Source organism: Gallinula chloropus (assembly GCF_964237585.1).
Source record: "Gallinula chloropus genome assembly, chromosome: Z".
Classification (NCBI taxonomy): Eukaryota; Metazoa; Chordata; class Aves; order Gruiformes; family Rallidae; genus Gallinula; species Gallinula chloropus.
The window spans coordinates 13,258,858-13,286,321 of NC_140089.1; the positions used below are offsets into that span (position 1 = coordinate 13,258,858).

General features: G+C 46.8%; 1 protein-coding gene across 1 annotated transcript; it reads left to right on the forward strand.

Moving 5' to 3' along the window:
- The first annotated feature begins 5,820 nt into the window (after positions 1-5,820).
- Positions 5,821-25,513, forward strand: HSDL2 (hydroxysteroid dehydrogenase like 2). Its single transcript, XM_084278852.1, has 11 exons — positions 5,821-5,932; positions 11,556-11,719; positions 12,153-12,251; positions 12,369-12,483; positions 16,124-16,227; positions 17,744-17,842; positions 22,604-22,798; positions 23,284-23,349; positions 24,019-24,189; positions 24,681-24,809; positions 25,214-25,513. Exons 1-11 carry the CDS (start codon positions 5,916-5,918, stop codon positions 25,324-25,326), a joined length of 1,272 nt encoding a protein of 423 aa, XP_084134978.1. The 5' UTR covers positions 5,821-5,915; the 3' UTR covers positions 25,327-25,513.
- The last annotated feature ends 1,951 nt before the right edge of the window (positions 25,514-27,464 follow it).

Here is a 27,464-nt window from a genome sequence, read left to right on the forward strand (position 1 = left end):
GCGCGCAGCCTGATCCCGCAGCGCCCGGGGGCTGACTCCGCTCCCGCCGGGAGAGCGGCCGAGCCGCCGCCTCCCGTGTGCGGACGGACTGCTCCCTCTGCTGGCACCGGCGGCAGCGGGGCCCGGCGCAGCTCGGACGGTGCTCGGCAGCTGGGGCACAGGGGATGTGAGCGTACCTCGCCTTCGCAGCGTGGTGAGCAGCCGGTCCTGCTCGTTGCCGTCAGCGGCTGTGTTCTACGTGGGTGCTGGAAGCTGCCGCCTCCGTTTATCAGCTGGAGCCGTCACCCCAAGAATTCCAGAACCACAGAACTTATAGGGGTTGGAAGGGACCTGGAGAGATCATCGGGTCCAAGCCCCCTGTCACAGCAGCTCCCTAGGACAGGTGGCACAGGTCGGCATCCAGACGGGTCTTGACTATCTCCAGAGAAGAAGACTCCACCACCTCCATGGGCAGCCTGTCCCAGGGCTCTGTCACCCTCACTGGGAAAAAGTTCTTCCTCAGAAACCTGTGGCTTTCTCTCCAGTTACTCACAGTAGCAGAACAAACACCACGTTTTCCAACAACTTGAGATCATTGGCCTTTTTTCAGTAACGTATGTTAGAGATGGTCAGTTCCTGCAAGTTCTGTGGAACCAGTACAGGAGAGAAAAATGCTGCTTTTCTCCCAGTCAGAGGAAAAGCTAGTCCTGAGTACAGCTCTTAACTGGAAACACACCTCCCCCTCATCCTGGGATCAGAACTCACCTCTCATTAGATGTTAGGTAATTCAAAGACAAGATTATATCATGAGAAATAAAGTTCTATTAGGTCTGCATCTCATGGTAACAGAGAAGTTTGCTAACAGAGGAAAAAGTGACAGTGAACACAGAAATCCTTGAAAGATCAAAATTTTGGGACATCATTTTTCTTTCAATCATTATAGCAAGTTATTAAGAAAAACCTGAATTGTTGGGCACTACAATCAGACTGTGTTGTGTCTTCTCTGAAAATCACAGGTTTTATTGATACATACATGGCATACAAGAAAAATGAGGACTGGCATTTTAAGACAGCATGGGAGTTATGTATGAAAGGCCAGAGCTCTGCAAGCAACACCTCCCCCTCAAAGCTCAAAACCAAACTGTGGCAGCATCTTTTCCAGAATCATTGCTAGCTAGCATCATGTCACCTTTAACACTTATTTTTCCTGATGTGAAAGCTATGATTTGCATTAGCTTCCCTACAAAGAAGAAACAGGACAATTAGGAAATGAAAAGGAGCGTGGTACAGCCTGTTCACTGGGCACAGTAATATTGCCAGGGTAAGATCTTTGACTTTTTAGAAATCCCTCCTAGGTATATGCTTCATATTTTTAAACAACATGATAAAAGTGCTAAATGACACTCTGCAACTAAATCTCATACCCTTCAAATATCTGAGTAGAACAAAGTATTTCCTTATATCTGTATCGATGTACATCACAATATTGATGCAATTTGGTGAAAAGGAAGACCTTGATTAACTAAAAAAAAAATGTGCTTTTCCACTACTCCATTTTAAAAGGTATTTCTGAGAACTTCATTGTGATTATTAACTTACTTAATGGAAACTTCTTTTTTCATGATTAATATATTCTCATCTGAGTCCATTTTGAAGTTTTGCTAAAGAAGGCTCAGAACTGTTTTGAATAGCAACAAATGCAGAAATCACATTTATAAAGCAGTGCAGCAATTTAACATCATTAAAGTTCTGACAGTGCCTCTTGTCCAACAAATATTTCACCAGTAAAATACTTTTCTGGACCCAGAAACAATCTCACTACAAGGGCCAAATTGCATCAGTTGTTGTATGTTGCTACTTAATGAAATCATGAGATGATGACTAATTTAACTGAGACAATACCATATAACTGGTCTCTCAGGGGACAAGAAACAAACAGGTTACTTTCCCCCCAAATTCTGCTGTAAAAGTGCACATTTAGGAAACGCAGATTGGAGAAGTGCAGCACAGAAGTCCAACAGAGGGACCAGCTCCTTTCTGAAGCTACACTCGCTGCTAAAACATTGATACCTGGTGAATAAAAGCACTGTGAGCTTTTGTGCTCTTCCTGCTCACAGCAAAGAAGAGTTGAGAAGGATCCGAGGAGTTCTGTCCTACACTCTGGCCGGAGATACAAGGAGCCCAAAGTTCCTGCCCCACAGGATCACCGAGCGTGGGGCTGTCTGCTCGCCCATCGGCAAAAGGTCTCCTGGGCAGCAGCACCTGTGCCCCGGGCAAACACCCTGCCACTCACCTGTGAACATCTTCACAAAGTCACCGCTCGACATGCTCATGACCACATCGGCCGCCACGGGCGGCTTCCCGGAACCAGCGCTCCCGCCCTTGGTTTTCAGGTCGATGTACCACGTGCCCCCTTCATCACCTGCACAGACAGGGAGGAGAGGTGAGCAGGCAGCCCAGGGCCCTGCGCCCTCCCCGCTCCTCCCTGACACACTGCCGTGAAGCTGCAGAGGCTGGCGGTGCTCTGCAAGCAGCACAGACTGTTTATGGTTGGAAAAGACCTCCGAGTCCAATCGTCACCCCAGCACCACCACACCTACTAGAGAAGTTGCCCCACGTTCCACGTGCAGGCAGAGCCAGCCACTGGCAAACACCCCGCAGCGCCCCGTGCCCGGGACACGGGCCAAGGAGCCCCCGGGCAGCGCTTGGCTGATGGAGCTGGGGGCGGCTGGCGCTTCCGACACGACCCCACGTGCACCCCGTCCACGCCACACTGAGCCCGTGTGGCAGGGCCAGCAGCGCTGTGACAAAGCCCACGTGCACACACTGCAGGATGGGCTTGTCCAGGAGAGTCCTGCTCCTTGGAAACACCAGGGCCTTTTGCTGGGAGCGCAGGCGCGTGAACGGGCTTACCGGAGAGCTCAAACTGGAAGACCCCCTGCGTGGTTCTCACATACTCTTCACTCATGGCCCCCTGAATAACTCTGAATGTTTCTGCAACGGGACTCAACTCTGGCCCGGCCTTAGCTCCACCTGCTCCTTCCTGCTGGGCGCCGCTTAGTTTCTTCTCCTCTTTGAGTGCACCTACAGGAAAGAGATGCTTTTCTCTTGCACCTGCCAAACCCTTGAAAACCGCCCATAGAAACCTGCACAGACAGCTCTGCTGGGAAGGATTTACACTTCCCAGCAGGGAAAACGCGCCCTTTCCCCTGCAGCAGTGACACTGATGAAGGATGGGGTTGGCACCCGAGACCCTGAACAGTAGTAGAGCACCAAAGGTAGCTCAGCAATGTTTCACTTCCTAAGATGTCAGAAGGAAAGGGAAAAGTAAACCACAGTACAGTTCTAATGCTGACTCTCCATGGTTCAGTGCAAAGGCTCACACAACACATTTTCTATAGCAATCCATACATTCCTGGCAGCACCCACAAAAAACAAACCTGTGTCTTTAGTAAACAGCAATTTCACCTGATAGTACTTCTGTCTTGTTTATCTTGATAAGAACATGGATATTTTCATTACTTCTTCTGCAAAGGCTTCTCAGCTGTACATCCCTTCACCGCTGTAATCAGCATGCTACAGTACCGCAATGAACATGTACAATTCACAATAAAGACCAGCATCTGACATTTACAAGTTCACCAGCCTCTAACAATGCTGTAGAAAGTCTCTTAGGTGTCTCCAGTATCAAAAAGATAGCACTGTTCTGTGAGTCCCTGCTTTATAATTGATGTTGCAAATTCCAGGGAACTAATACTATTTATCCATGGCAGAACAGTCCTGACACCATTGATGAAATACTGTTTTCAAAGGAAAGGGGACTCTGTTCAAACTCTGCCCTTCACTTATACCTGTTTTGGCACTCCTACAAAACATGTTCAGCATTCTTAGTTGCCCTCTAACTTGTCACACTGCGATTCTAGAAAAGAAAAAAACCTAATGATTTTCTAAAAAAGAAAACTTCTCCATTTCATTTAAGAGATCATGCAAGTAAATCATGCAAGTTTCACCTAGGAAGCAACATAACAAATACACAGGGCAGAGCAGGGGACAGGGAGGCAGGAAGGGCAGGAGCGAGTTTGTTGGGATAGGCAGCTGGAGGACACACGGTGGTTTTGGAGGCAATTGCTGGCCTGAAAGATCTTCTCACTGTCCTGAGGACAGGCAGGGCACAGTTGACATCGCTCCCCACAACCATTCTTGCCACCTCCTTCTCAAGGGCCATGTTCTCCTCATCCCCTTCCCCAGGCAAGCCAGGCCAGCCGGGGTGAAGGCGAGTGGGGCACCAGCAGAGGCAGTGGTCCCCACTGGCAGAAGGAGCAGGGCAGCCAGGGAGGCATTGCTGCAATGCCCTGGTACTGGCTGCAAAAATGAAAAGCCAAAATACCTGAGCACCACAGAGTCACGGAGGTAGCTTTTGAGAGAGAAGGGGGTACCCCCTCCTCCTGTGAGGAGCTGTGGGTGCAGGGGCAGGCTGTGCTCTGGGGTAAGTGCTGCACCATCGGAGGGAAGGGCAGTTTGGGGTGGCCTCCCACAGTAGCCCTGAGCTCTCCTGCTGCTCATTGCCTGGGGTGAGGGGGGTGAGCTCTGGGACTATCACACAGACATCAACCAGCAAACCTGCAGAGAGCCGAGGCGTGAGCCTTCAGCTTCTGCAGCGCCTTCTCAAACGGGCTCTGCTTCTCACCCTAAAACCCCTCCTGGGAGGTAAACTGACCCTGCTGGTGGAGAAACTGCCCCATCGGTCTGTTGGCCCTGTTAAATCCTGGAGAGAAAGCCAGGCTTGAGGGGAAGATGACCAAGTGCGAGGCCTTCCAGCTTCTGCTGCAGGTACCTCTGTGCAGGGCTGAAACCAGCAGCTCACTCCACAGGCACGACGGCTCATTCTGACTGGGCTCAGTGTGGAGTGTGAGCCTTGCGATCCTGTCACGGGGCTGGGCTGTCTCGGTCAGGCTCTACGTCCCTCCTGACTGGAGCTGAGTGACCGGAGGGAGCTGGAGGGCCGTGCCTGACAAAGAGCTTCTCAGCAAAGTGGTTTTGCTTCCATCGGTGCAGGGTGCCAACCTTGGGGAAGCCTGAGGCATGAAGGACGTTCCAGTTGTGGTGTGTTCAAGGCAGCCCTACCCAAGTCTGCAGCTCTAAGGCAATGGGAACTGCGCGGACAGTAAAACAACAGCTATCATTACGTCAACATACAAGGACGTGCGCATCTGCTTGTGGCTTAATCTGATTTCTGTTTGAGTCAGAGGTCAGAGCATCCATCAGGCAACAGGGAGGAGGAGGTGATGTGGGAAGAGTTATGTGCGGATATGCTGGAGCAGGATGCGGAGGCGAGGGCTGACTCCAGTTATGGTGAAAGAAGAGAGGCATGAGGGGAGGAGGTGAAGGAGGGGACAGGTATGGTTGGGTGAGCAGGAGGCAGCCAATCCTGCCACAGGCACTCGGATGAATGGGAGAGGCAGGAGGAGAGATGGATGCAGAGGCTCAAGTGCGTTGAGCGAGGCCGGGAAACAGAGGTCAGTCTGAAGCCGAATTGCACAACGCTTGGCAGAGAGCACAACCATGTTGGAAGCCACTCAACTGCACTGCTTCCTTCTGTGCAGGCACCTCCAGAACCTAATCCCAGGCTGTTTTATGTGCCCCAACCTGGCCGTGCCAGCTCTGTTCACAGGCCTGCAGCCTCCTCTCCCGGCCACCGCCGCCCATACACACGGGGCCGCCGCCCACGGCTCAGCCCCGGCCTCGCCGGCAGCTGCACCCGTGCCCAGCCGGCCCAGCTCCTCATGCCAGCCCAGACAGGCCATGATAGGAGCCAGTTCACCTTCGCCCGACCGCTCCGCCCCTTCGCCGCCGCGGCGGCTGCGCGAAGCGGGGCGGCCCCTCGCTGACTTCCAGGGCGTCCTCCCCGCCCCGGGGCGTCCCGTAGCCGCGCCGCCATGCTGCCCAACACGGGGTAAGCTGCCCCGGATCTCCCTTCTTCTTTCGCGCCCGCCGCCGGTGCACGTACCCCTCCCCCCGCCCCGCTCTGCCCCGCGCCGCTGCTTCCCGCTTCTCGGGCGGCGGCGGCGGCGGGCAGAGCCGGGGGGGCTGGGGGCAAGGCAGAGGTAACAGCCGTGGCTTTTCAGCCACCGAAGGCCTCTCGGGGCGAGGTGGGCTTCGGCGGGGGTCCGTCGTGCTGCCGGGGTGGTTCGCTGGGCACTCGCCTCGGCGCTGTTCGTTTTTCCCTCCAAACGGGACGCGCAGGACAGAGCCGGTGACCCCCATGAAGCGGACTGAGAGTGCCAGAGGGCACGCCCGCCCCTCCGATGGTGGGGTTTTCCAGTTTTGGGGTAGCCCTGCCCTGCCCCACGAGGTGCCACCCGCTGTCCCTGCTGGTCGCCGGTGGGTTTGTGAGGGGGGCTTTGCTGGCACCTCGGGTCACGCCAGCCTGCGGCCACGCTGGGCCATGGGTCACCTGCCCGCGCTTGTGCAACGCGCGGTGACATCGGGGGCCCAGGTCAAGGAGCTTCTCCGCAGCAGGGAGGCGGGAAGCACGTCCAGGAGAGAAGGGGGAAGGTGGGCAGATGTCCTGGAAACCTTCACGAGGGTCTTTGTAGTCAGTGTCCTTGCGCAGAGCGTTTTGCAGTGGAGATAGTTGTTGGAGGGCTTTAATCTACATTGGGTAGTGGTGCGGTGATTTTATATATATTAAATGACTTTCCCCCCCCTTACCCTGAGCCAGCACCTTCTTCACTGGCCATCAGATGTTCTTCCAGTAGAGAATCTTAATTTAGATAAGTCTTCTGCCTTCCCTCAGAACCAGCACTGGGAGGATAAGCTATTGCTGTTCGATCCTGTGTGTTGCAGACAGGGTCGTTCACTGTGTTCCCAACGTGTTCAAGCAAATTGTAAGACCTGTCCCTGATGTAGCCTGCAGGTTTCTTTGTTAGCAGTCGTGCCTGGTGAGAAAGGAACCTATCCTATTTTTTTTTTTCCATGATCCCTGAGAATCCAGGGTGCAGAGGTGAATGTGACATTTACTAAGTCATTACCAGAATTCAACTGCAATGGAAGCAGTACGGATGCAACCTTCATAGCATAAGAAATTTCAGATGATCATGTGCTTTAAAAACTTGTAAACTATTGGACTAAGTGAATTAAGAAATAAATCTTAAGTCTTGCAACCTTCTCAGCTTACTTTGGCAATAAAATACTCTAAATTCTGGGCAGTTCTTGTGGGAACACTGAATAGACGTTTTTTAAATGTTGGTTCATCTGGTGTTGTGGATGCTGTCAAACTGACTTGCAGAGGATAAATTAAACTTGGTGAGTGAGGCATGATTAGAAATAAAATTAAGGAAGAAGCAAGAATGTTAAAAAAGGAGTGTGAAAGATAGTATCAAGTCAGTTCATCATTCCATAGGGAATTAAGTGAAAATTAATTCATGTGAATGCTCTTTCTGGGGGCTGCAGGGATAGAATTGGAGATTTTGGAGCTAGAATTGGAAGAAGGGCGCTCCAGAGGGTGAATATAGTCAGTGGTGATAGTAAGCCTAGGGAGAAAAAGGGTGTTTGTGTAGGCAGGAGATGCAGTTGTGCTGAGAAAAAAAGACTTGTTAGTGATGGCTCTTGTAGGAAAGGTTGGAGAGAAAAACTCAAGAGGCTGTAACTGTTATGAATAGAATACATTCTCTGGCATTTTTAATAGAGTAATAATTTGGGAAAGATATCTACAACTAGATTCTTCCATGTTGGATCATTGGATAATTCAGGTTGGAAGGCACCATGAGAGGTCTTCAGTCCAACCTCTATGCTGATTCCAGGTCAGTCAGGAGATCTTAGAATAGAATCATAGGATCTCCTGAGTTGGAAGGGACCCATAAGGATCATCAAGTCCAACTCCTGGCTCCACGCAGGGCCAGGGAGAGATCAGACATAGTGGCTCAGAGCTTTGTGCATGTGGGTCTGAAAACCTCCAAGACTGGCAACAGCTCAATCCCCTGCTCTGTTCCCTGACTGTCATCATGGGGACAACAGTCTGAACCTCTCCAGTTTGGACCTTTATATCTTTCAGCTTGAAAGGGCTTGATTTTCTCATCTTCCTGTAGGTATCCTCCAAGCATATATGCTTGGCTTCATCTCCTCAAACACTGTATGGGTGTTGGAGGGCTAATGCTAGGTGTTCTCCAGGCTGTGCTGGCCCTCTCACACAAGTGTTGAGCCTCCAAGCTGTCTCTGTCTCTCTTCATGGAACTTGCTTACATTTGTCGACGCATATTGTTGTATTGAGGGACCCAAAACTCATGACAGGATGTAAGTATGGTTTTATGAGTGCCAAACAGAGTGGCATAATCCTTTCCCTCGGTCTCCCAGTTGTGATGTTGTTGCTGCTGGCCAATGCTCAGCCAAGTAAGGCCCCCAAGGCCTTTTCACAGTGTTCACTGTCCATGTAGCCCCCAGCCTGTGTTGTTGCAGTGACTTTTTCTTCCCAGGTGCAGGGCTGTGCATCTCTCCTTGTTAAATTTAATGTTCATCTAGCCTGTTAAGGACCCTGTGGGTAGCAGCCCTGTCATCAGTCTTGTGAAACGGTTGTCATACACCCTCAGGGCATTTTGTCACCTCCTTAAGGTTGTTGATTAAGATGTTAGACAAAAGTGGTCCAGGAGTAGAGGTGGTACCCCATCCTGGTCTCTGGGCAGAGTATGACATATTAGCCACCACCTTCTGAGCCTGATTAGCCAACTGTTTTTTACCTGTCAGGTTGTATGCTCACCCAGACCATAATATGGTGAATTTACAGAGGTGTAGGATTGGTAGTTGGACTTGATGATCTAGAAGGTCTTTTCTGACCTTAATGATTCTATGATTCTATAAATTGGATGCAAAAACATTATGAGAGATTGCACTGAAAGCCACCCCATTGAGCAAAGGGCCTGCTTCGTTGCCAGTGCAGCAGCAGAAAACCCTGTGCCCTTGATGTCTTCCACAGGCTTCAGCAGCTGAACTTTGCTTTTCCTGACACCACCCTGATATTCCTGGGTAATTCCTCCTTTGTGTTTGTTCCTGCTGCTGCTCCCAGGATGACACTCTTTGCATGGGAGCTCAGTCTCAAGTCCCTGGTGTAGCCATGCCTGTCTTGTACACCTGCTTGTCTTCCTGAATGGACAGCTCTTGCCCCTGGAGGGTCATCAAGCCCATCCAACATTCCTCAGCTTCCTTGAGTTAAGTTTCATAGTCTATATAGTGCAGAGATGAACTTCCCTCATGATCCTTGTGGCTTGACACTCAGCAGTGTTTTTTTATGATTTGCTGTGCTGGTTTAGGATTTTTCTGCTTGTGCCTCTCTAGGACCCAATTTTGCAGAGGAAAGATGCTTGAAATGCCACCCAAGTGCTTCGCTGGCTTCCTGGGACTCTGCACATCCCTAACTGTGCCACTGCAGGAGAGGATCCCTCCCTGCCCCATCTGCCCTGTGAAAGCAAATGTTTACTGTCCTAGAAAGTGTTTTACAGAGGGATGCCTGTGCATTGAAGGGGAAAAACAGATCTGGAGAGACAGTAGTAAGTCAAGCCTGGCCCAGACTAGTAAAACTAATGCAAACATGAAGGCAGATGTATGATACTAGTATCTTTATTGATGATTTGGATGAGAGGATTGAGTGCACCCTCAGTAAGTTTGCAGATGGCACCAAGTTGGGGGGAAGTGTCGATCTGCCAAGGCTAGGAAGGCCTCCAGAGGGACCTGTACAGGTTGAATTGATGGACAGAGGCCAAGGGGATGAAGTTCAACATGGTGAAGAGTCAGGTTTGCACTTTGGTCATAACAACCCCAGGCAACGCTATAGGCTTGGGGCAGGGTGGCTGGAAAGCTGTACAGAGGAAAAGGACCTTGGCATGTTGGCTGACTGCTGAGTGTACATGAGCCAGCAGTGTGCCCAGGTGGCCAGGAAGGCCAATGGCATCCTGGCCTGTATCAGGAAGAGCATAGCCAGCAGGACACTGGAGGTGATCAACCCCTGCACTCAGCTCTGGTGAGGCCACACCTCCAATACTGTGTTTAGATTTGGGCCCTGCAAGAAACATCAAAGGCCTGGAGTGTGTTCAGAGAAGGGCAGTGGAGCTGGTGAAGGGGCTGGAACACAAGTCTTGGAGGGACTGGCTGAGAGTACTGGGACTGTTTAGCCTGGAGAAGAGGAGGCTCAGGGGTGACCTTATTGTTCTCTACAGTTAGCTGAAAGGAGGTTGTGGTGAGCTGGGAGTCAGCCTCTTCTCACAGATAAGTAGAGATGGGACAAGAGGGAATGGCTGCAAGTTGTGGCAGGGGAGGTTCAGGTTAGAAATGAGGAGAAATTTCTTCTCAGAAAAAGTGCTTAGGCCTTGGAACAGGTTGCCCAGGGAGGTGGTGGAGTCACCATCCCTCAGAGTGTTCAAGGAAAGATTGGATGAGGAACTTAGGGACGTGGTTTAGTTAGTAATGTAGGGGGATGGTTGAACTCTTGATCTTTGAGGTCTTTTCCAACCTTAGTAATTACATGATTCTGTGATATTTGTGATGTGTGTTACAAGCCAAGTTCTGTAGCACTTACTTTATATGCATTCTTTAGCCAGGGCTGAAAACCTGGGCTCTGTGGGTTTTTCCACTTACAGAAGGTAACACCGAAATGCACATTCCTTCATATGGAAAACCCGTGGTCTAAGAGGCTTTGTAGTTGAATATACTTTCAACTGGAGTTGCACTTTTGTCTTTCTGACACTTTAAAACTTACCCATTTCACCAGAGGTTTTGATCAGGGGGAGTGGACTAAAGCTAAAGGAGGGAAGGTTTAGATTAGATCTTAGGGGGAAGTTTTTTACAGAGAGAGTGGTGAGGTGCTGGAACAGGCTGCCCAGAGAGGTGGTGGATGCCCTGTCCCTGAAGGTGTTCAAGGCCAGGTTGGATGGGGCCCTGGGCAGCCTTGTGTAGATCCAGGCGTGAGGTTGGTGGCTCTGCCTGTGGCAGGGGGGTTGGAGCTCTGTGATCCTTGGGGTCCCTTCCAACCCAGACCATTCTATGATTCTATGATCAGGCCCATTTTTTGGGAACTCAAAAGATTAGCTACTGGGAAACTGACCAGTTTAGTGTAAAACCTTTAAGAAGTTAATCGCCATTTCTGAAAATCAGGTTTTTGGCACTTGGGTGCAGCGCCCTGCGTTGGCTTTGTGTCTCTGGACCTGCACTTTATACTGCACATAGACAGCAGGTTTTTTTATGTGGAGGGCTGTGACTAGCAAATTAGAGCTGTGGAGGTGTGTTTGTCTCATTAGAGACTGGCATTTTGTGAAAAAGGGGGAGATGTAAGTGGGTCACCTGTGCAATCCTCTTGCTTTACAGTGTTTGGAAACTTGGAGAGTGGTCCTGCTGTCAGCAGTACAGTGGTTGCTGTAGATGTAGTACCCATTTCTTTTGTGCTTAGGGGCTGCTTAGTAAAATGATGAAGATACTTGTCGGGTTGGAAGACTGCTGTAGTTAACAAACTGCCTTGTGCTGAAAGCACATGATTTACATGTTTTGCTTTGTTCTCCCTCCTCTTTCCCCTCCTCTTTCCCCCTCCCCTTTAGGAAACTAGCGGGCTGCACTCTCTTCATCACGGGCGCAAGCCGGGGCATTGGTAAAGCCATTGCCTTGAAGGCTGCCAAGGATGGTGCAAACATTGTGATAGCTGCCAAGACAGCTGAGCCCCATCCTACTCTTCCAGGAACTATCTACACTGCTGCAGCAGAAAGTAAGTCGTGATAAAGGAAGGTGGCATCGGGTGCCTGGCATACACCTGAGCTTAATTGCTGTACCTGAGTGGAAAGCTGCATAGACTCTCTTAGCTCCAATTTACCTTTAGTAAAATAATCTTAATGCTTCTCTTGTCTCCCAGGAATGCTGGGAGGTGTCAAAATATTACTGTAATGAAGATGTATGTGTATAGATGTGAAAATGCAGTGTTAATTGAGATGTATGTGCATGCCATATACACTCTCACTGTTAAGATTTGGTTCTGACTTCCCTGTTATTACACAACATGCATAAAGGCTGCAATTTGAGAGTGCAGTTTTCAGTGCCTTCTTGGAGCATGTCATTGAACAAGGAATTCTCAGTAGGTTGATGATGCTGTTTGTTCCACCTGAGATAAAATTTTTAAACATTTAATTTTTTCAATTTTGCAGTTGAGGCAGCTGGAGGAAAGGCTTTGCCATGCATCGTTAATGTGAGGGAAGAGCAGCAAATTATTAATGCTGTGGAGAAAGCTGTGAAGACTTTTGGAGGTATGCTAAGGTGTGGAGGAGACATTAACAGACTGTTCAAACAAAAAGAGAAAAGCTTGCCTTGCTTAGGGTTTTTGTCTTCAAATGCTAATGTGAAATGGCTTATTTTAAAACCAGGAATTGATATTTTGGTGAACAATGCGAGCGCCATCTCCTTGACTGGCACCTTGGAAACAGAAACGAAGAAGGTCAATCTTATGATGGATGTCAACGTGCGAGGAACCTACCTTACGTAAGTCCTGAGAACGGGAAGCACGCTGGTTGTGACAAAGTGTAAGGTGTTACCTCAGGTTTTCTGATAAGTGGTGTAGCTGTCGTGTTGCCCTGGGCTTGGAGTGTAAGTATTCTGCAGGCACTCACAGGAAATTGCTCAGTTATGGGCCAACCGATTTTAAATCAATATTTGCAAGAATTAATTGCAGATTGGAGTAAATGAGAACCTTGTTGCTGTAGTCATTCAGTGTTCACAAGTCCCTCCATGCAGGTAGGAAGCAGAAGCAGGTTTATTTCAAATGGAGCTCCACCCTGGCTCTGCTAAATGCTGTCTGCTCTTTCATTTCCAGAAAAAATGACTCTTCACATACATCAAGTACAACATGTTTGTCAGCTTCCTTCTCATAATCTACTTTCTCGTCTTTAGACACATTATATAACTTAGCATAGTTAAAAGAGAACCTTTTAGCTTAGTGTCCTAAAGTGTTCTTTGCCTACTTTCAGCTTATCAGTTCTAACATTTATTTAAATTAACATACCAAGGTTTGTTTCACAATTCACATGATCCTAATTTCACTCATTTTTTTAAATGGATTGAGTAGGTCAGATCCTCTTTAGATTTACAGGATGTAATTTAAAGGTGCTCTGATTTTAAAAACTTCCATTTTGACAAGGTTGTGTTATAGAAAACACCTCTTAGGGTGATGCAGATTCTCCAAATTCAGTCATTGCTTTATGTGGTCAGGAGATTTTGTATGAAAGTTTTATCTAGACTGGCATCTGTCATTCTCCTTTGTGCAGATGAATCTGGTTATTGTATCACAGAATCACAAGGTTGGAAGAGACCTTTGAAGATCATTGAGTCCAACCATTCCCATCCTATGCCAAACCATATCCCTAAGTACCTCATCTACCCTTTTTTTGAACACATCCAGGGATGGTGACTCATCCCCCTCCCTGGGCAGCCTGTTCCAGGCCCTGACAACTCTTGCAGTAAAAAATTTTTTTTTAATATCCAATCTAAACCTGCCCTGGCACAGCTTCATGCCATTGCCCCCTGTCCTATCTCCTGTCACCTGGCTGAAGAGACCATCGCCCACCTCTCTACAAGCTCCCTTCAAGCAGTTGTAGGTGGTGATAAGGTCTCCCCTCAGCCTCCTCTTCTCCAGGTTAAACATCCCCAGCTCCCTCAGCCGTTCCTCATAGGATTTGCCCTCCAGCCCCTTCACCAGCCTGGTTGCCCTTCTCTGCACTTGCTCAAGGACCTCAATGTCCTTTTTATGGTGAGGAGCCCAGAACTGCACACAGTACACAAGGTGTGGCCTCATCAATGCTGAGTACAGGGGCACAATTACCTCCCTAGACCTACTGGCCACACTGGTTTTGATACAAGCCAAGATGCCATTGGCCTTCTTGGCTGCCTGGGCACACTGCTGGCTCATATTCAGCCTGCAGACAACCAACACCCCCAGGTCCTTCTCTGCCTGACAGCTCTCCAGCCAACCTCCCCCAAGCCTGTAGCGCTGCATGGGGTTGTTATGTCCCATGTGCAGCACTCTACACTTGGCCTTGTTAAACTTCATCACGTTGGTCTCAGCCCATGGGTCCAGTCTGTTCAGACCCCTCTGAAGAGCCTCCCTACCCTCAGGCAGATCAACACTTCCTCCCAGCTTAGTGTCATCTGCAAACTTCCTGGGGGAGCATTCAATCCCTTCATCCAGGTCATTGATAAAGATGTTGAACAAGACTGGACCCAGGACTGAGCCCTGGGGGACGCCACTGGTGACCGGGCTCCAGCTGGATTTGGTTCCATTCACCACCACCCTCTGGGCCCGTCCATCCAGCCAGTTTTTAACCCAGCTGAGGGTCCACCTGTCCAGGCCAGTGGCAGCCAGTTTCTCAGTCAGAATGCTGTGAGAAACCCTGTCAAAGGCTTTACTGAAGTCCAGGCAGACCACATCCACAGCCTGCCCCTTGTCCATTAAGCGGGTCACCTTGTCATAGGAGGTGATCAGGTCAGTTTGACAGGGTCTACCTTTTGTAAACCCCTGTTGACTGGGCCTGATCCCCTGGCCATCATGCATGTGCTTCATGACAGCTCCCAAGATGAGCCTCTCCATGATCTTCTCCCGGACTGAGGTGAGACTGACAGGCCTGTAGTTCCCCAGATCCTCCTTCCAGCTGTTCTTATATATGGGGATATGTTGCAGTTGTATTCCTTGATGTTCTTTTGATAAGAATCAGGGAAGGGATTTGCCCTTATATGTCTGCTTTTGAAAGACTAACAGCTGTAAGCAGTTCTGTGCTCAGAAAGGAGAGTTGGTTTTGGAACTTGGCATTTCAGAAGATGCCCTGTGGGTTTCTCTTGCTTTTAAATCTCTGAATGGATTCTACTATGTTGCCAGTGGCAAGCTCCACTCACCCCTTACCACCCAACAGTGACAATCACTTTCTCTTCCATATTAATGGAGAATTCTTAAAATCATCTTTCCTTTTGGTGCTACTCTATCTGTAATAGATTAAAAAGTGGTTTCTGTATTGCTGCAAATGGAAGAGTATATGAAAGATAAATGACTCTCAAGGGAAGTTACAACTGGTCTTTGTTGCTGCTTTTACTGTCAGTTGGGAAGACCTAGTCAAGCATTTCTGCCTTTCCTTCCCCTTGCTTTGTGCATTGCTTCTGTTTGTAGAGATCTGTTTGCAACTTAATGTTGGGAAATTAATAATACTTTGTAAAAATGGTGTGGATCTTTTGTCTGTGTGAAGGAGGTGGGGAGGATGTCCCATCTTAGGCAGTATACCTGTTCACATGTTTTTGGTTCTTGTGCATTAAGAAAGTGAGGCATCTGTTAGTGAACCTCACATACTGCCACTGAAGAGAGTTGAGATCCTGGGACGTTTTAATAGGTAGTAAATGATTGACTTCACTAATTCAGTGACTTTGCAGTTGAAGGAGTCTCTTCTGTGTCTGACAGTATGTGTGGGTGCTGTTGAACCGTGTGGATAGCAGGTCAGTAGCATTGTCCACTGTGCTGCTGTTCTCCCTATGGAGCTTGATTAAGATTTCTCCAGCAGAGCTCAGATGCAGTCATACCTACTGCTAAAAGTGAAGTCACATTGCAGTTTCTGCAAGGTGGAAATTATGATTTACAGATAGGCATATGTTACAAGTTCACTGATACAGTGACTCTTCCAGTCATCAGTTTTTCTTGGAATGTTTGTAATAGCCTTTCACTCTACACATCCATTTCTAAAACATGGTTTTAAGGAAGAAATAGATATGTGATCAGAAGAGAATATATTTATGATGAAATGATGCTCTGCACTATTAATTTTGCTCATTGCCTCGTAGCATTATGTTTCCCCTTCCTGAACTTTTACAAGGAGATTATGGTTTCTGAGCATCTGGAAAATTAGTTGATGCTGCTGCTGCACCATTTGAAGAGTGTATTATAGTTAGCAGAAAGGAATACTGGGCCTGAGATAACTGAGCTGGGAAAGGTGGTTGTTGTTTATATCAGCTAAGTAATTGATACAAGGGCAGGGTGTCAGCTTAGTGTTAGGTAAATACTGGTCTGCTAGTATGATTTTTTTTTCTGTGTAATTATAGGTGTTGCAAAAACTGAGAGGTAACTGATTTGTCTGGATCTATCTCTCAGGTCTAAAACATGCCTTCCCCATTTGAGGAAGAGTAAAAACCCCCATATCCTGAACCTCAGCCCACCTATGAACCTGAATCCAATGTGGTTCAAAAACCATTGTGGTGAGTAACATTCAGTGCCTATATTGTTAATTCCTGAGAACCACGTAAATCCCTGGTGAAATGTGACAGCCCAGAATGCCAGATCTTGTATCTTTAGCACTACATACAGACTGCCACTAGGGGTTCCCCAGAGTGATGTGTACCTAACCTAAAATAATTTGTTTTGTGGGAAGACATAGCACAGGTTTCATGGCCTGGCAGGTTCTTTATGGTTTCAAGATGGTGTTCAAGGTAAGAGTCTGTCCTTTTTTCATGGGAATTCTTAGGACTACAAAATCTATTCTGTTCCAGGTGGAGATTGAAATCCCAAATCTGTTCTCTTACAAATTCATCATCGTGTTTGATTTAATAGACGTGAAGTTCAGTGTTGTTTTTTAAAATGGAAACTACTTTTGAGGTGGTGCTGTGGTTTATGCCAGCTGAGCACCACAGAGATGCTCGCTTGTTTCCCCAACACAGGTAGAGTCGGGGAGAAGGATAGGGGGGAAAAATGGGAAGACAGAGGCAAACCTTGTGGTTTGGGATAAGGACAGATGACTGGGACAGCACAGGGAGGGAGAAATAACAACAATGGGGCTTTGTAGCAGACTATACAGCTCAGAGCCATCCCAAAACTGGACTATCCCCAAACCATGTGTCCTGGAGCCGGGCGCCCCTCCCCTATTAGCCCCCCTGGATGCCAAGCATGGTTTTATGGTTTGAAATACCCCCTCTGATTTGTTTGGGTCACCTGCCCATGCTGTGTCCCCTCCCAGCTTCCTGGGTGCAAACCCCCCTCTTCTTGTTAGTGGGGCCGTGTGAGAAACTGAAACATCCCTGACTGCTTGGCAACAACTAAAAACATCAGTGTGTTATCAGCACCACTCTCATCCTGACTCCCAAACACACTATGGCATCAGCTGCTAGGAAGAAAATTAACTCTGTCCCTGCAGAAATCAGGACAGGTGGGAAAGGCACTCCATTTCATCTTGAGGTTAAAGTTGTTCATTTTAAAACTGAAAAAAAACCCTTCCAGTTTTCAATATTTGTCATGTTAAACTCTTCCAGGAATCCCACTTCTTTTCCCCCAAAAGCTTCCCTTCTCAAAATAGACAAATGACAAAGATTTTGAATTTCTTCTTTGTTGTTTATTTTTTCCCCCATTTTGTTTTTTTCTGTAGAATACTAGTTGGGTCATTAGCAGCTAGTATGCCTTATGCCTCTTGAAAAAATTGAGCACTTTTATCAGTGTGCCATGTATGTAAGCACAAGAAAACTGCCACACTACTAGGTTTCAGTCATTGTTTTTGTCTAAGCATGTATAGCTCATTTTATTTGTAGTGAAAAGATAGCAGACTGGAGTTTGTTCTGATGGGGGTGCTGGGGAGAAGGGAGAGATTTTGACTCTGGGAAGAGAACTGTTTTGTCCATGAAAATTTAATTTTCCCTATGAACAAATTCTTTTGGTTTTCTTTCCTTCCTAATTAAACTTCTATTGACAGGGTAAATTTTTATCTTTTTTATGCTTCTTGTCTAGCTTACACCATTTCTAAATACGGGATGTCTATGTGTGTCTTGGGAATGGCAGAAGAATTTAGAGGAGAAGTTGCTGTCAATGCTTTATGGCCTAAAACAGGTGATTTTTAATTTTATTTTTTTTAATGGTACTAAAATAATTCTGTCTTCTAACCTTATTTTACTTTGCTTTGATTATACTTCACATTTCTTCTGGAATTGATTTGGGGGACCCAACAGTTCTTTTGCATGTTCCTTGTTCAACCTGTATGTGTGTGTTGGTTTTCAGTCCTCATTCTCAGTAGTACATTGCCAGTTTGCCCCAAACTTATCTTCAGGTAGCTTGCAACCTGTTCAACTTCTTTTCCATTTGTCTGAAGCATCTGTGTAGTATTTGGTTTGTCTCTGCTCTTTCTCCTGCACCCAGAGTTTTGGTTTGGAGGGAATCAAAGAAGTATTAGCATGCTTTCATTAGTAGGTATTAAATGTCTGTGAATGTATTACTATTTAGAATTCCTTCCTAGTTGAGTTGCCAGAGTGTAGATGGAACTGACAAGATACATACTAGAATATGCTGCAATAATTCAGAAAACCTGTTCCCTGAAGTTCTGATGCAGTGGATCAGCTGTTCACAGAACCAGAAGAAAACCTCAGTGCTTCCACGTTGTATGAACTTCAGTTTGTTGTCTGTGGGTCAGGGAGGATCAGGGGTGCTGTTCAAGGTCTAGCCATCTGTGTTCCAAAGAGGCCAATCTCTTCACCCCAAAAACATCTGTGTGCAGAAATGCTACTGATAAAATCAGTAAAGGCAGAGGGTAATCCCACCCTGTAATGGTGTGAGCCCAGTCATTGCATCATGAAGCATTACAACAATGGAGTTTGTTCTCCTAGCTAGCAGAGGGAGGAAAGAAGGCAAAGGAAATAAAAATAGGAACCAAGATCCTCTTCTGGGGCTGGTACTCCAGTGTATGAAGTGTTGGTACCCAGGCACTTTTCAATATTTGCCTGTTAGGAGTTGTAGGCACCTTTTAACTTCTAGTGTGAAATCTCTCCAATTTGCTTCCTCTAAAGTGGGGAATATGAGCAGAACTTAGTTATTTCAGACACAGTCAGCTGAGTTTCTTTGCTTAAATACTCTAGGTGATGCTTGGGTGGAATGCTTGGGTTAGCATGTCTGACAGACCTGTTCCTTTTTCATTGCTCTGGATGCTAGCTTCTTATGTTATCTCAGTAAATGGCATTGATGCCTCATAATTCTGCTCACACTATGAGTTTTACCTATGGGAATACTTTGGTAAGGGATTGACTTTTTGAATGGTTATTAAGTCATTCATAAAAACTAACTCATCAGAAAAACTGCACTGCCTGTTTGGAAGAGGAGAAGCTCCTTATCCTTGAGCTATCAAAAGCAACTGCACAAACGACTTAGGGGTCTGGGTTGCCTTCCTGGTGGTGGAGTGAAAGCTCACTTTCTGGTTTTGGGTCTCTCTTGTATTTTTATTTCTGAAGAATTAAGAAGAAACATTTACTTGTTTTCCCATGCTTCTTTCTTGAGTACTCCAGGGAATCCTCCAAAATGTTGCAAAGGACATTTCCCAAATCTTTGTCACCTGGAATTGAGCAATTGAAATTTGGTTCTTAAAGCCCTTAGCTCCCTGGCCCTAATGCTCATTCTACATGACTTGTCCAGTGCTAAAGGGGCTTATGTCTACTCAGAATCTTCAGTGTAGGAGTTACTTGCTTTCCATTAGCAGAGGTGATATTTTATCTACCATTCTGTGATTTTTGGTCACTGACTGATTGAGCAATGTAAATGGTGTTTGAGACTTAGGGAGTAGTGAAGAATTAATTCAGACTGTATTGTTCAGACAGAGACATGATATCAAGCTGCAGACAACATTACTAATTTGACTTATTTTCTCATGCAGAAGTTGTCACAAGATTACCTGTATCTTGCATACACTTACAAGCTGCATAGGGACATTACATGCACTCTCCATAGCTTTCTGATTCTTCCACATCTTTCAGTGATTCTGGATGTGCTTGAGAAAACATCCTTAACTATTGTGGAAATGAGTTGCTGCTTCAACAAACTGTTGAATTCTAAATAATTCTTCCTGTAGAAAACAGCTGGCTATACTAGGTCTTCATTTTCCAATGAAGGTGTTTTTCCCCACCCACCTGCATAATGTGGCTTCCTCTTTTCCATGGCAAGAGAAAACAGAACCTAGATGAATTTCTCCACCTGCTCACACTTGGGTAATTTTTCAGAGGGAATTTTTCACACTTTAAAAGCAGAAGTTACATTTACTCTTATGTTGTATAGTAGAATACATTTTTCTTTCCAGTGTTTGCATATGCTGTAGCACTCCAAATGTCAGTATAGTACCAGTGCCCAGATACAGTCTAGTATTGAAAGATGTATATGATGGTATTAATTAAACTCCTGCAAAATCTGATGTTCTCGCTGGGGTGGAAACCCAAGTGAAACAAATAAAGTAGTATATTTCTCTTGTGCATTAGAGTGCCACCGTGTCCTTGGTAAAATACATGCTCCTGCTAAAGAGGATAACACTGCAGAAGCTGGGGCTTGTTACAGAGTGCAGCTAACAGTTCCCCACAGGAACCTGCAAAACATGAATCTTGGAATGCAGGTTCACAGGTGACAACAATATATTCTAATAAATGCTTTTTAAAATGAAGATTTCTTTTTGTAAGGTGGTGCAATGTGATTTGAACAGTAATTAAACATTCCATAAACTCAGAGGTATGCAGACAGAGTTTTGCATTTACACAATCCATGCTTGCTCATTCATTTTCAGACTGTTAGGAACATTAGGTGAGCTCTCAACACTTGTATACATCAGTGATGCCTCCTTGGAAACCGATGGGCCTTGGTGTGTAAAAGAGGATAATAATATGGAAATTCTCCAGTACAAAAATTGCTCTTTGGAAATGTTTATCTTCCAAAAGTGAGAAAGTTAACTACCTTCATGTGGTCACCAGAGAGGCAGAGTAACAGGCTGCTACAGTACCGAAAACAGCTGCAAAGTTCTTAATTAAAAAATCCACTATAATCTCATTCAAAACGTGCTTTAGCCTCAGTGCTGGTGTGGATCCCAGTGTCTGTTGATTAAACACGAGGAGTTATGCTGGTAATAAGATGCCTGGAGCTCTCCATTTATCTGCAAGAGGAAGCCTACTGAAAGGGCAAGGGGCAATCCCATCACGAAGAGTGCGTGTGAGTAACAGAGGTGTCCTGGGACCCAGTTCCTGTGCATGAGAGGAGAGCTAGCAGTGCTTCCTGTGGAATAGGTGGAACAGTGTGCAGCCAGACTGTCAGGCAGTACCTGTCTAAACCCTCTTTGCTTTGGTCTGTGCACATAGGCTTTCTGTGTTCAGAATAACACTAGTTGACACAGAGAAAGGGCAGAAGCATGGGCTTAGAAAAGTGACCAGGTTAATGAATTCTCAGAATAATGGATTATATTCAGGACAACAGAACCTGGTAACTTCAGGCAGAGTATTTGGCAGAAAAATTCTCTGAACCATTGGGGGTTATTTAAAACTTGTTTTTAAGTCTTGCAGGACAGAGCCTATTTTAGAGACCCAAAGCAAGGAAAATTTATTTCCCATCCTTAAAAATTGGAGAAAGACCTAGGGAGACTTAGTGTATGTACAGTATGTCTATTCTTTTTATTTAGGTGTGTATTTGGGAGGGAAAGAAAATAAAAGCATAGTGTTAGTCAAAAGTAAATAAAATCTAGGGGCTAACCCTCCACAGAAGAGTAAAATAAGGAAGTCACTGAGGCTATCTAAGCACTTCTGCACTTTCCTAGAGACCCTTTGACAGGATCCCCCTGGTCAGTATCAAAAGCTGCAGTCACTTGTCCCAGTTCATACTATGGAAGGGGAATGATCGAGCTTAGATAGACGTGTCCTGCACAGTGCTTATTCGTTGCTTTTTAAGGGATGTTGGAATCATTCCTGCATCAAAACTGCTGTTACTTTGTGTGGAATGGAGAGAGTGAAAAGAGGACAGAAACGATTTAAAGTCAGGTTTCTCCTTCTGCCTCCAGGATTTGCCAGCCCCAGGTTTAGGAGAGGATTTGAGAGTCTGTCCCAAAACTTGAGGGCAGCGTGTTCAGTCTCGAACAGCAGATGGGAAAAAGACATGAAGCAGAACTGTGTGAGGGGAAAACAGTAACATGGCAAATGCCAAAAGCTACAGCCAGACAGCTTTTCTGTGGAACAGGATGAAAGAAAAATGAAATGGAAGCCTCAGCCTGGAAGAGTAAATTACACTTTCAGATGGGAACATGCCATGGTCTTAGCAGCTCCCGTGGGGGAAGCATAAAGAAAACTACTGGAATGGGGCAGAAGTTAAAAGTTATTTGAGTTTTTCCTATTTGGTTTCTCATTAACTTAGAAGAGATGCTTTGGTATCTCATGGGAGTGACTACAAGGCTAAAATTAAGCATCAAGATTCTCAGTGTGATAATCACCAAAGGAAGTACCTCTTAATGACTGATGTATCAGTCACTTTGAGAAAAAAAGATGTCTTGTTAGTTTTTCATCTCCTGAATAACCTGGAGGAAATCTGGGCGGGGGTGGGGAGAGGGGCACTGATGAGGGGATGGGAATGTCAGTAAAAGTTTGGCCCATTACTCCACTTTTTGGGTCCTTTAATAGTTTTCTTTTACTGGTGTTTGTAGAGAACTATTTGTTGGTTAGTAGAATTTCTTAGCTTTCTCTTCCTACAATTTCCTTTTGTGTGAAAGAAAAAACAAACCTTGTGTACTTGCCAGAGAAATGGAAATGTCATGTCATCCACGTTAAAGTATTGTTTTCTCACCACCACCCCACCCCTCCCACTTCACAGCTATACACACAGCTGCCATGGATATGCTGGGAGGATCTGGAATAGAGAAGCAGTGCAGAAAAACAGACATCCTTGCAGATGCTGCATATTGCATTTTAACAAAACCAAAAAGCTTCACTGGAAACTTCATTATCGATGAAGTTCTGCTGAGAGAAGAAGGAGTTAAGGATTTTGATGTCTATGCAATTGCACCAGGTAACACAGATCTTTTAAGATGAGAAGTAAGCTCAAGGAGGAGGAAAGGCTGTATGGATAATATTAACACAGTTCTGTTTCTAGGGATTTTTAAATCAGTGTGTGAAATGTTGCTTTGCCTCAGATTCCAGAACATGCCCTCCTGGAAAGCACACAGGAGCCCACTGGGTTTGTCATCCTCAAGCGCCTATTACATTTGTAAAACATTTCAGTGAAAACAAAATGCACCTGTGCTGTAGAGGCATTTATTGCTATTTACAAGCTAGTGATACAGATTTCATTTTTCCTTCTTCAAATGTTTTTTATTTCAACTTTCAGCGACTTTAAACAAAGCAAACTCTAAACACGTTATTTCACGCTATGTCGTTCCCTCAAATTGCAGTGTATTTACTTAGAAGCTCAGTTGTAGTTTCATAGGAAATGGATTCCTGTTAGTGCTATCCCTCTTTACTCAGACTTATGATTACATTTTTCCTTCCTCCTAGGTCACCCCTTGCTTCCCGACTTCTTCTTGGATGAAACTGATGTGGCAGCTATGAAACAAGGATATGGTAAGGAAAGCACTGTGGGTAACAGTTGATAATTTCTAATGATAATGAATGCCCTCTCTATCTCAAGTTGGTTTTTCCTTGATCTGTTTTTCCCAAGAGCTTTGACTCTATTCAAGCTATTTCACAAAATACCTTTTCTTGTTTGGAGAATATAATTTATGGAACTGATTCTGTTCTTAAAGCTAGGGAAAGAATGTTTCCTCCTGCAGAACTTTCATGGTATAAATTCCTTATTTTGAGGAATTGTTTTTTTAACCATCTGAATTGTGGTAGGATGAAGATAACAGGTAAATACTCCTGGGAAAAGAAATCTCATGGCATACAGCATGTTTTGCAGGAGTGTCTCATTTGCCTGTGTTAGCAAATGTGTTGTGTGAGCCTTTGCACTGAACCATGGAGAGTCAGCATTAGAACTGTGGTTTTCTTTTCCCTTTCCTTCTGACATCTTAGGATATGAAACAGATTGCTGAGCTACCTTTGGTGCTCTACTACTGTTCAGGGTCTCGGGTGCCAACCCCATCCTTCATCAGTGTCACTGCTGCAGGGGAAAGGGCGCATTTTCCCTGCTGGGAAGTGTAAATCCTTCCCAGCAGAGCTGTCTGTGCAGGTTTCTATGGGCGGTTTTCAAGGGTTTGGCAGGTGCAAGAGAAAAGCATCTCTTTCCTGTAGGTGCACTCAAAGAGGAGAAGAAACTAAGCGGCGCCCAGCAGGAAGGAGCAGGTGGAGCTAAGGCCGGGCCAGAGTTGAGTCCCGTTGCAGAAACATTCAGAGTTATTCAGGGGGCCATGAGTGAAGAGTATGTGAGAACCACGCAGGGGGTCTTCCAGTTTGAGCTCTCTGGTAAGCCCGTTCACGCGCCCGCGCTCCCAGCAAAAGGCCCTGGTGTTTCCAAGGAGCAGGACTCTCCTGGACAAGCCCATCCTGCAGCGTGTGCACGTGGGCTTTGTCACAGCGCTGCTGGCCCTGCCACACGGGCTCAGCGTGGCGTGGACGGGGTGCACGTGGGGTCGTGTCGGAAGCGCCAGCCGCCCCCAGCTCCATCAGCCAAGCGCTGCCCGGGGGCTCCTTGGCCCGTGTCCCGGGCACGGGGCACTGCGGGGTGTTTGCCAGTGGCTGGCTCTGCCTGCACGTGGAACGTGGGGCAACTTCTCTAGTAGGTGTGGTGGTGCTGGGGTGACGGTTGGACTCGGAGGTCTTTTCCAACCATAAACAGTCTGTGCTGCTTGCAGAGCACCGCCAGCCTCTGCAGCTTCACGGCAGTGTGTCAGGGAGGAGCGGGGAGGGCGCAGGGCTCTGGGCTGCCTGCTCACCTCTCCTCCCTGTCTGTGCAGGTGATGAAGGGGGCACGTGGTACATCGACCTGAAAACCAAGGGCGGGAGCGCTGGTTCCGGGAAGCCGCCCGTGGCGGCCGACGTGGTGATGAGCATGTCGAGCGGTGACTTTGTGAAGATGTTCACAGGTGAGTGGCAGGGTGTTTCCCCGGGGCACAGGCGCTGCTGCCCAGCAGACCTTTTGCCGATGGGCGAGCAGACAGCCCCACGCTCGGTGATCCTGGGGGGCAGGAACTTTGGGCTCCTTGTATCTCCGGCCAGAGTGTAGGACAGAACTCCTCGGATCCTTCTCAACTCTTCTTTCCTGTGAGCAGGAAGAGCACAAAAGCTCACAGTGCTTTTTTTCACCAGATATCAACGTTTTAGCAACGAGTGTAGCTTCAGAAAGGAGCTGGTCCCTCTGTTGGACGTCTCTGCTGCACTTCTCTGATCTGCGTTTGCTTGGTCTCACTGTAGTGGCATTATGTTTTCTTGTACATAGACTGTCTCCAGTTACTTTTCATTTTCTGATGGTTCTGTTTCTTCTTTTTAGGTAAACTGAAGCCAACCCTGGCCTTCATGTCAGGAAAATTAAGGATTAAAGGTAACATGGCACTAGCAGTAAAGCTTGAGAAGATGCTAACACAGCTTAATTCTAAACTGTGAGGGGAAACTCTCACTAACAGAACAGTGGCCTTTCATTTATAACTGCAGTGCTGTTTTAAAATGTAGTCCTTTTCTCCAAAGCAGTGTAATAAGTATGGATAAAGTACAAGATTTTTAGAGAAGAAAGAAATTTTTAAGCCAAGAAGGTGTTTGTCTGTGATTAAATAAATTCCTTCTTGAGATTGCATCTGTTAGGTTTTAGGTGTTTTCTTCTGTTTCTCTGGATCAATGCAGGACACCTGAAGTGTTTTTTCCCATATAGATGCTCACACACCTGTCCTGTAGTAAAGGTGGGAGGAGTCAATGTCACCCTGCAGAACTGTTTCTGCCGTAGAAGTGCCATGCAGAGATTCCTGAGCTGGCTTAGAAGTGGAAGCAAGATGGTCAGTTGAGCAAGGCCTTAATTGCCCCTGGTAAATGAACATCTCACGACTTTTCTTATGCCTTCCTGAGCTGATTATCTACACTAGTTCTCATTCCCCTGCACTGTACTGCGTTAAGCTGCGCAGACGTGACGGGTGACACACAAGTTTCCTTTATGTGCAGAGGTGCACACAGCAGCACACACACACACCAAGTCCCCAGCCCAGCTGCCACAGACAGCTCCTCCACACAGCATTCCCAGGATGAACCTCCATCCCTGCAGCCAGCCACCACCAGCCTTCTCCAGCTGGTCGAGATAGATGTTCACTAGGAATAAAGATTGCAGCTCACCAGTGGAAGCACACATGCCCCCGCTCTGAGTGATCTGCAGGTCCATGTGACAGGATCCACAAAACCTCAGAATGCTTGTTCAGTGTTCCCAAAAGAACTGACCAGAAGCTAGAGCATTTTACTCTCCTAAGCAGGCTAAGGAGCTTGCAAGCCTTAATTTACTTAGCAGTCTGATGGTTTACAAGTTTTTTAGAACATCTGCTCATCCACAATTGCTTATGACCTGCACTATGAAGGGTGGCATTGGAGATGAATTATGGTAAATAAGAAAATGTCACACTGACCTCTGTGCCTCGGAGTCTAAGGGATCTTGGAAAAAGACACAAGAGGCTGGGGGTCACAGAGGGAGGGGGTTTCCCTTTGTTGGACAGCATGGCAGCCCAGGCAGGGGGTGACCTGGAAGGAGGGGGAAGCACTTTTGGGCTGTGTGACTGTTCCCAGCCCAGCATGCGTGTTGGGCTGTACTTAGTAGCAGCTCCTCTGTGCCAGGCAGGAAGCTGTGCTGGGCCTGGGGCTCCCTGAGGCATCTGCATGCCCGCTGTGCCGACCAAACTGCACACCCAGCCTGGGCTGCCAGTCCCAGGGGCCATGCCCAAAGGTTTCAGTCTCACCTGGCAGAGTCTACCTCCCAGCCCCATCCTGGTGCTCTGGGTTGGTAACTGCTCTGTCCCTCACCTGCTGACTCCAGAGCAGTTTCAGTCCACGCAGTCCTCCCAGCTTAAGGAGAGCAGGAAGACTGGCATGTACCAGGACATGGAAGCAAAGGTCGCACATGGAATAGGAGGTAAAGAAGATCCAGCATTGGAAATCAAGAGCTCTTGGCCTCAGACCAGTGTCTAAACTGATGGTGTGATAACTCATACTGCTGGCTGCTGCAATAAAATCCAATAAAGAATTGGCTTTGGTCTGCCTCACTGCAAAGCAGGAAGCCTTTGGGAAGCTTTGCTGTGCCACCTGAAGGGTGGGGGTACCACGTCGCACAGGAAGGCATATGCATAAAGTGTTTCACATTAATACTAATTAATACCAGTGGACTCATGCATATGCTGGTGCTTTCCCAGGGGGATGGACAGCAGACTGAGGTATGGCTGTGTATGGCTGGGGAGAAGGCCACCCCAACTGTATGATCCACAGCTCTGGGGAGTGGGCGGGTCAGGGGACATAAGGCAACCTGAGATTAGATAGGGCCTATGTAGAGTGAGAACAGATTTTGCTCCCAGCCTTCCTCAGACCTGCATGCTGTGAAACAATCCATAAAAGTGAATTTGAATTGAAGATTTCTCAGGGGCATTGAAGTGTTGTACTACACCTTCCCAAATATGAAGTGTTTTTGTCTTGAAAAACTAGGTATAGAAGTTAACTATCAGGAACAATACTCACCTGTAATAATACAGTAAGGGGTTTGTGTTCCATGGTGGAGTTCA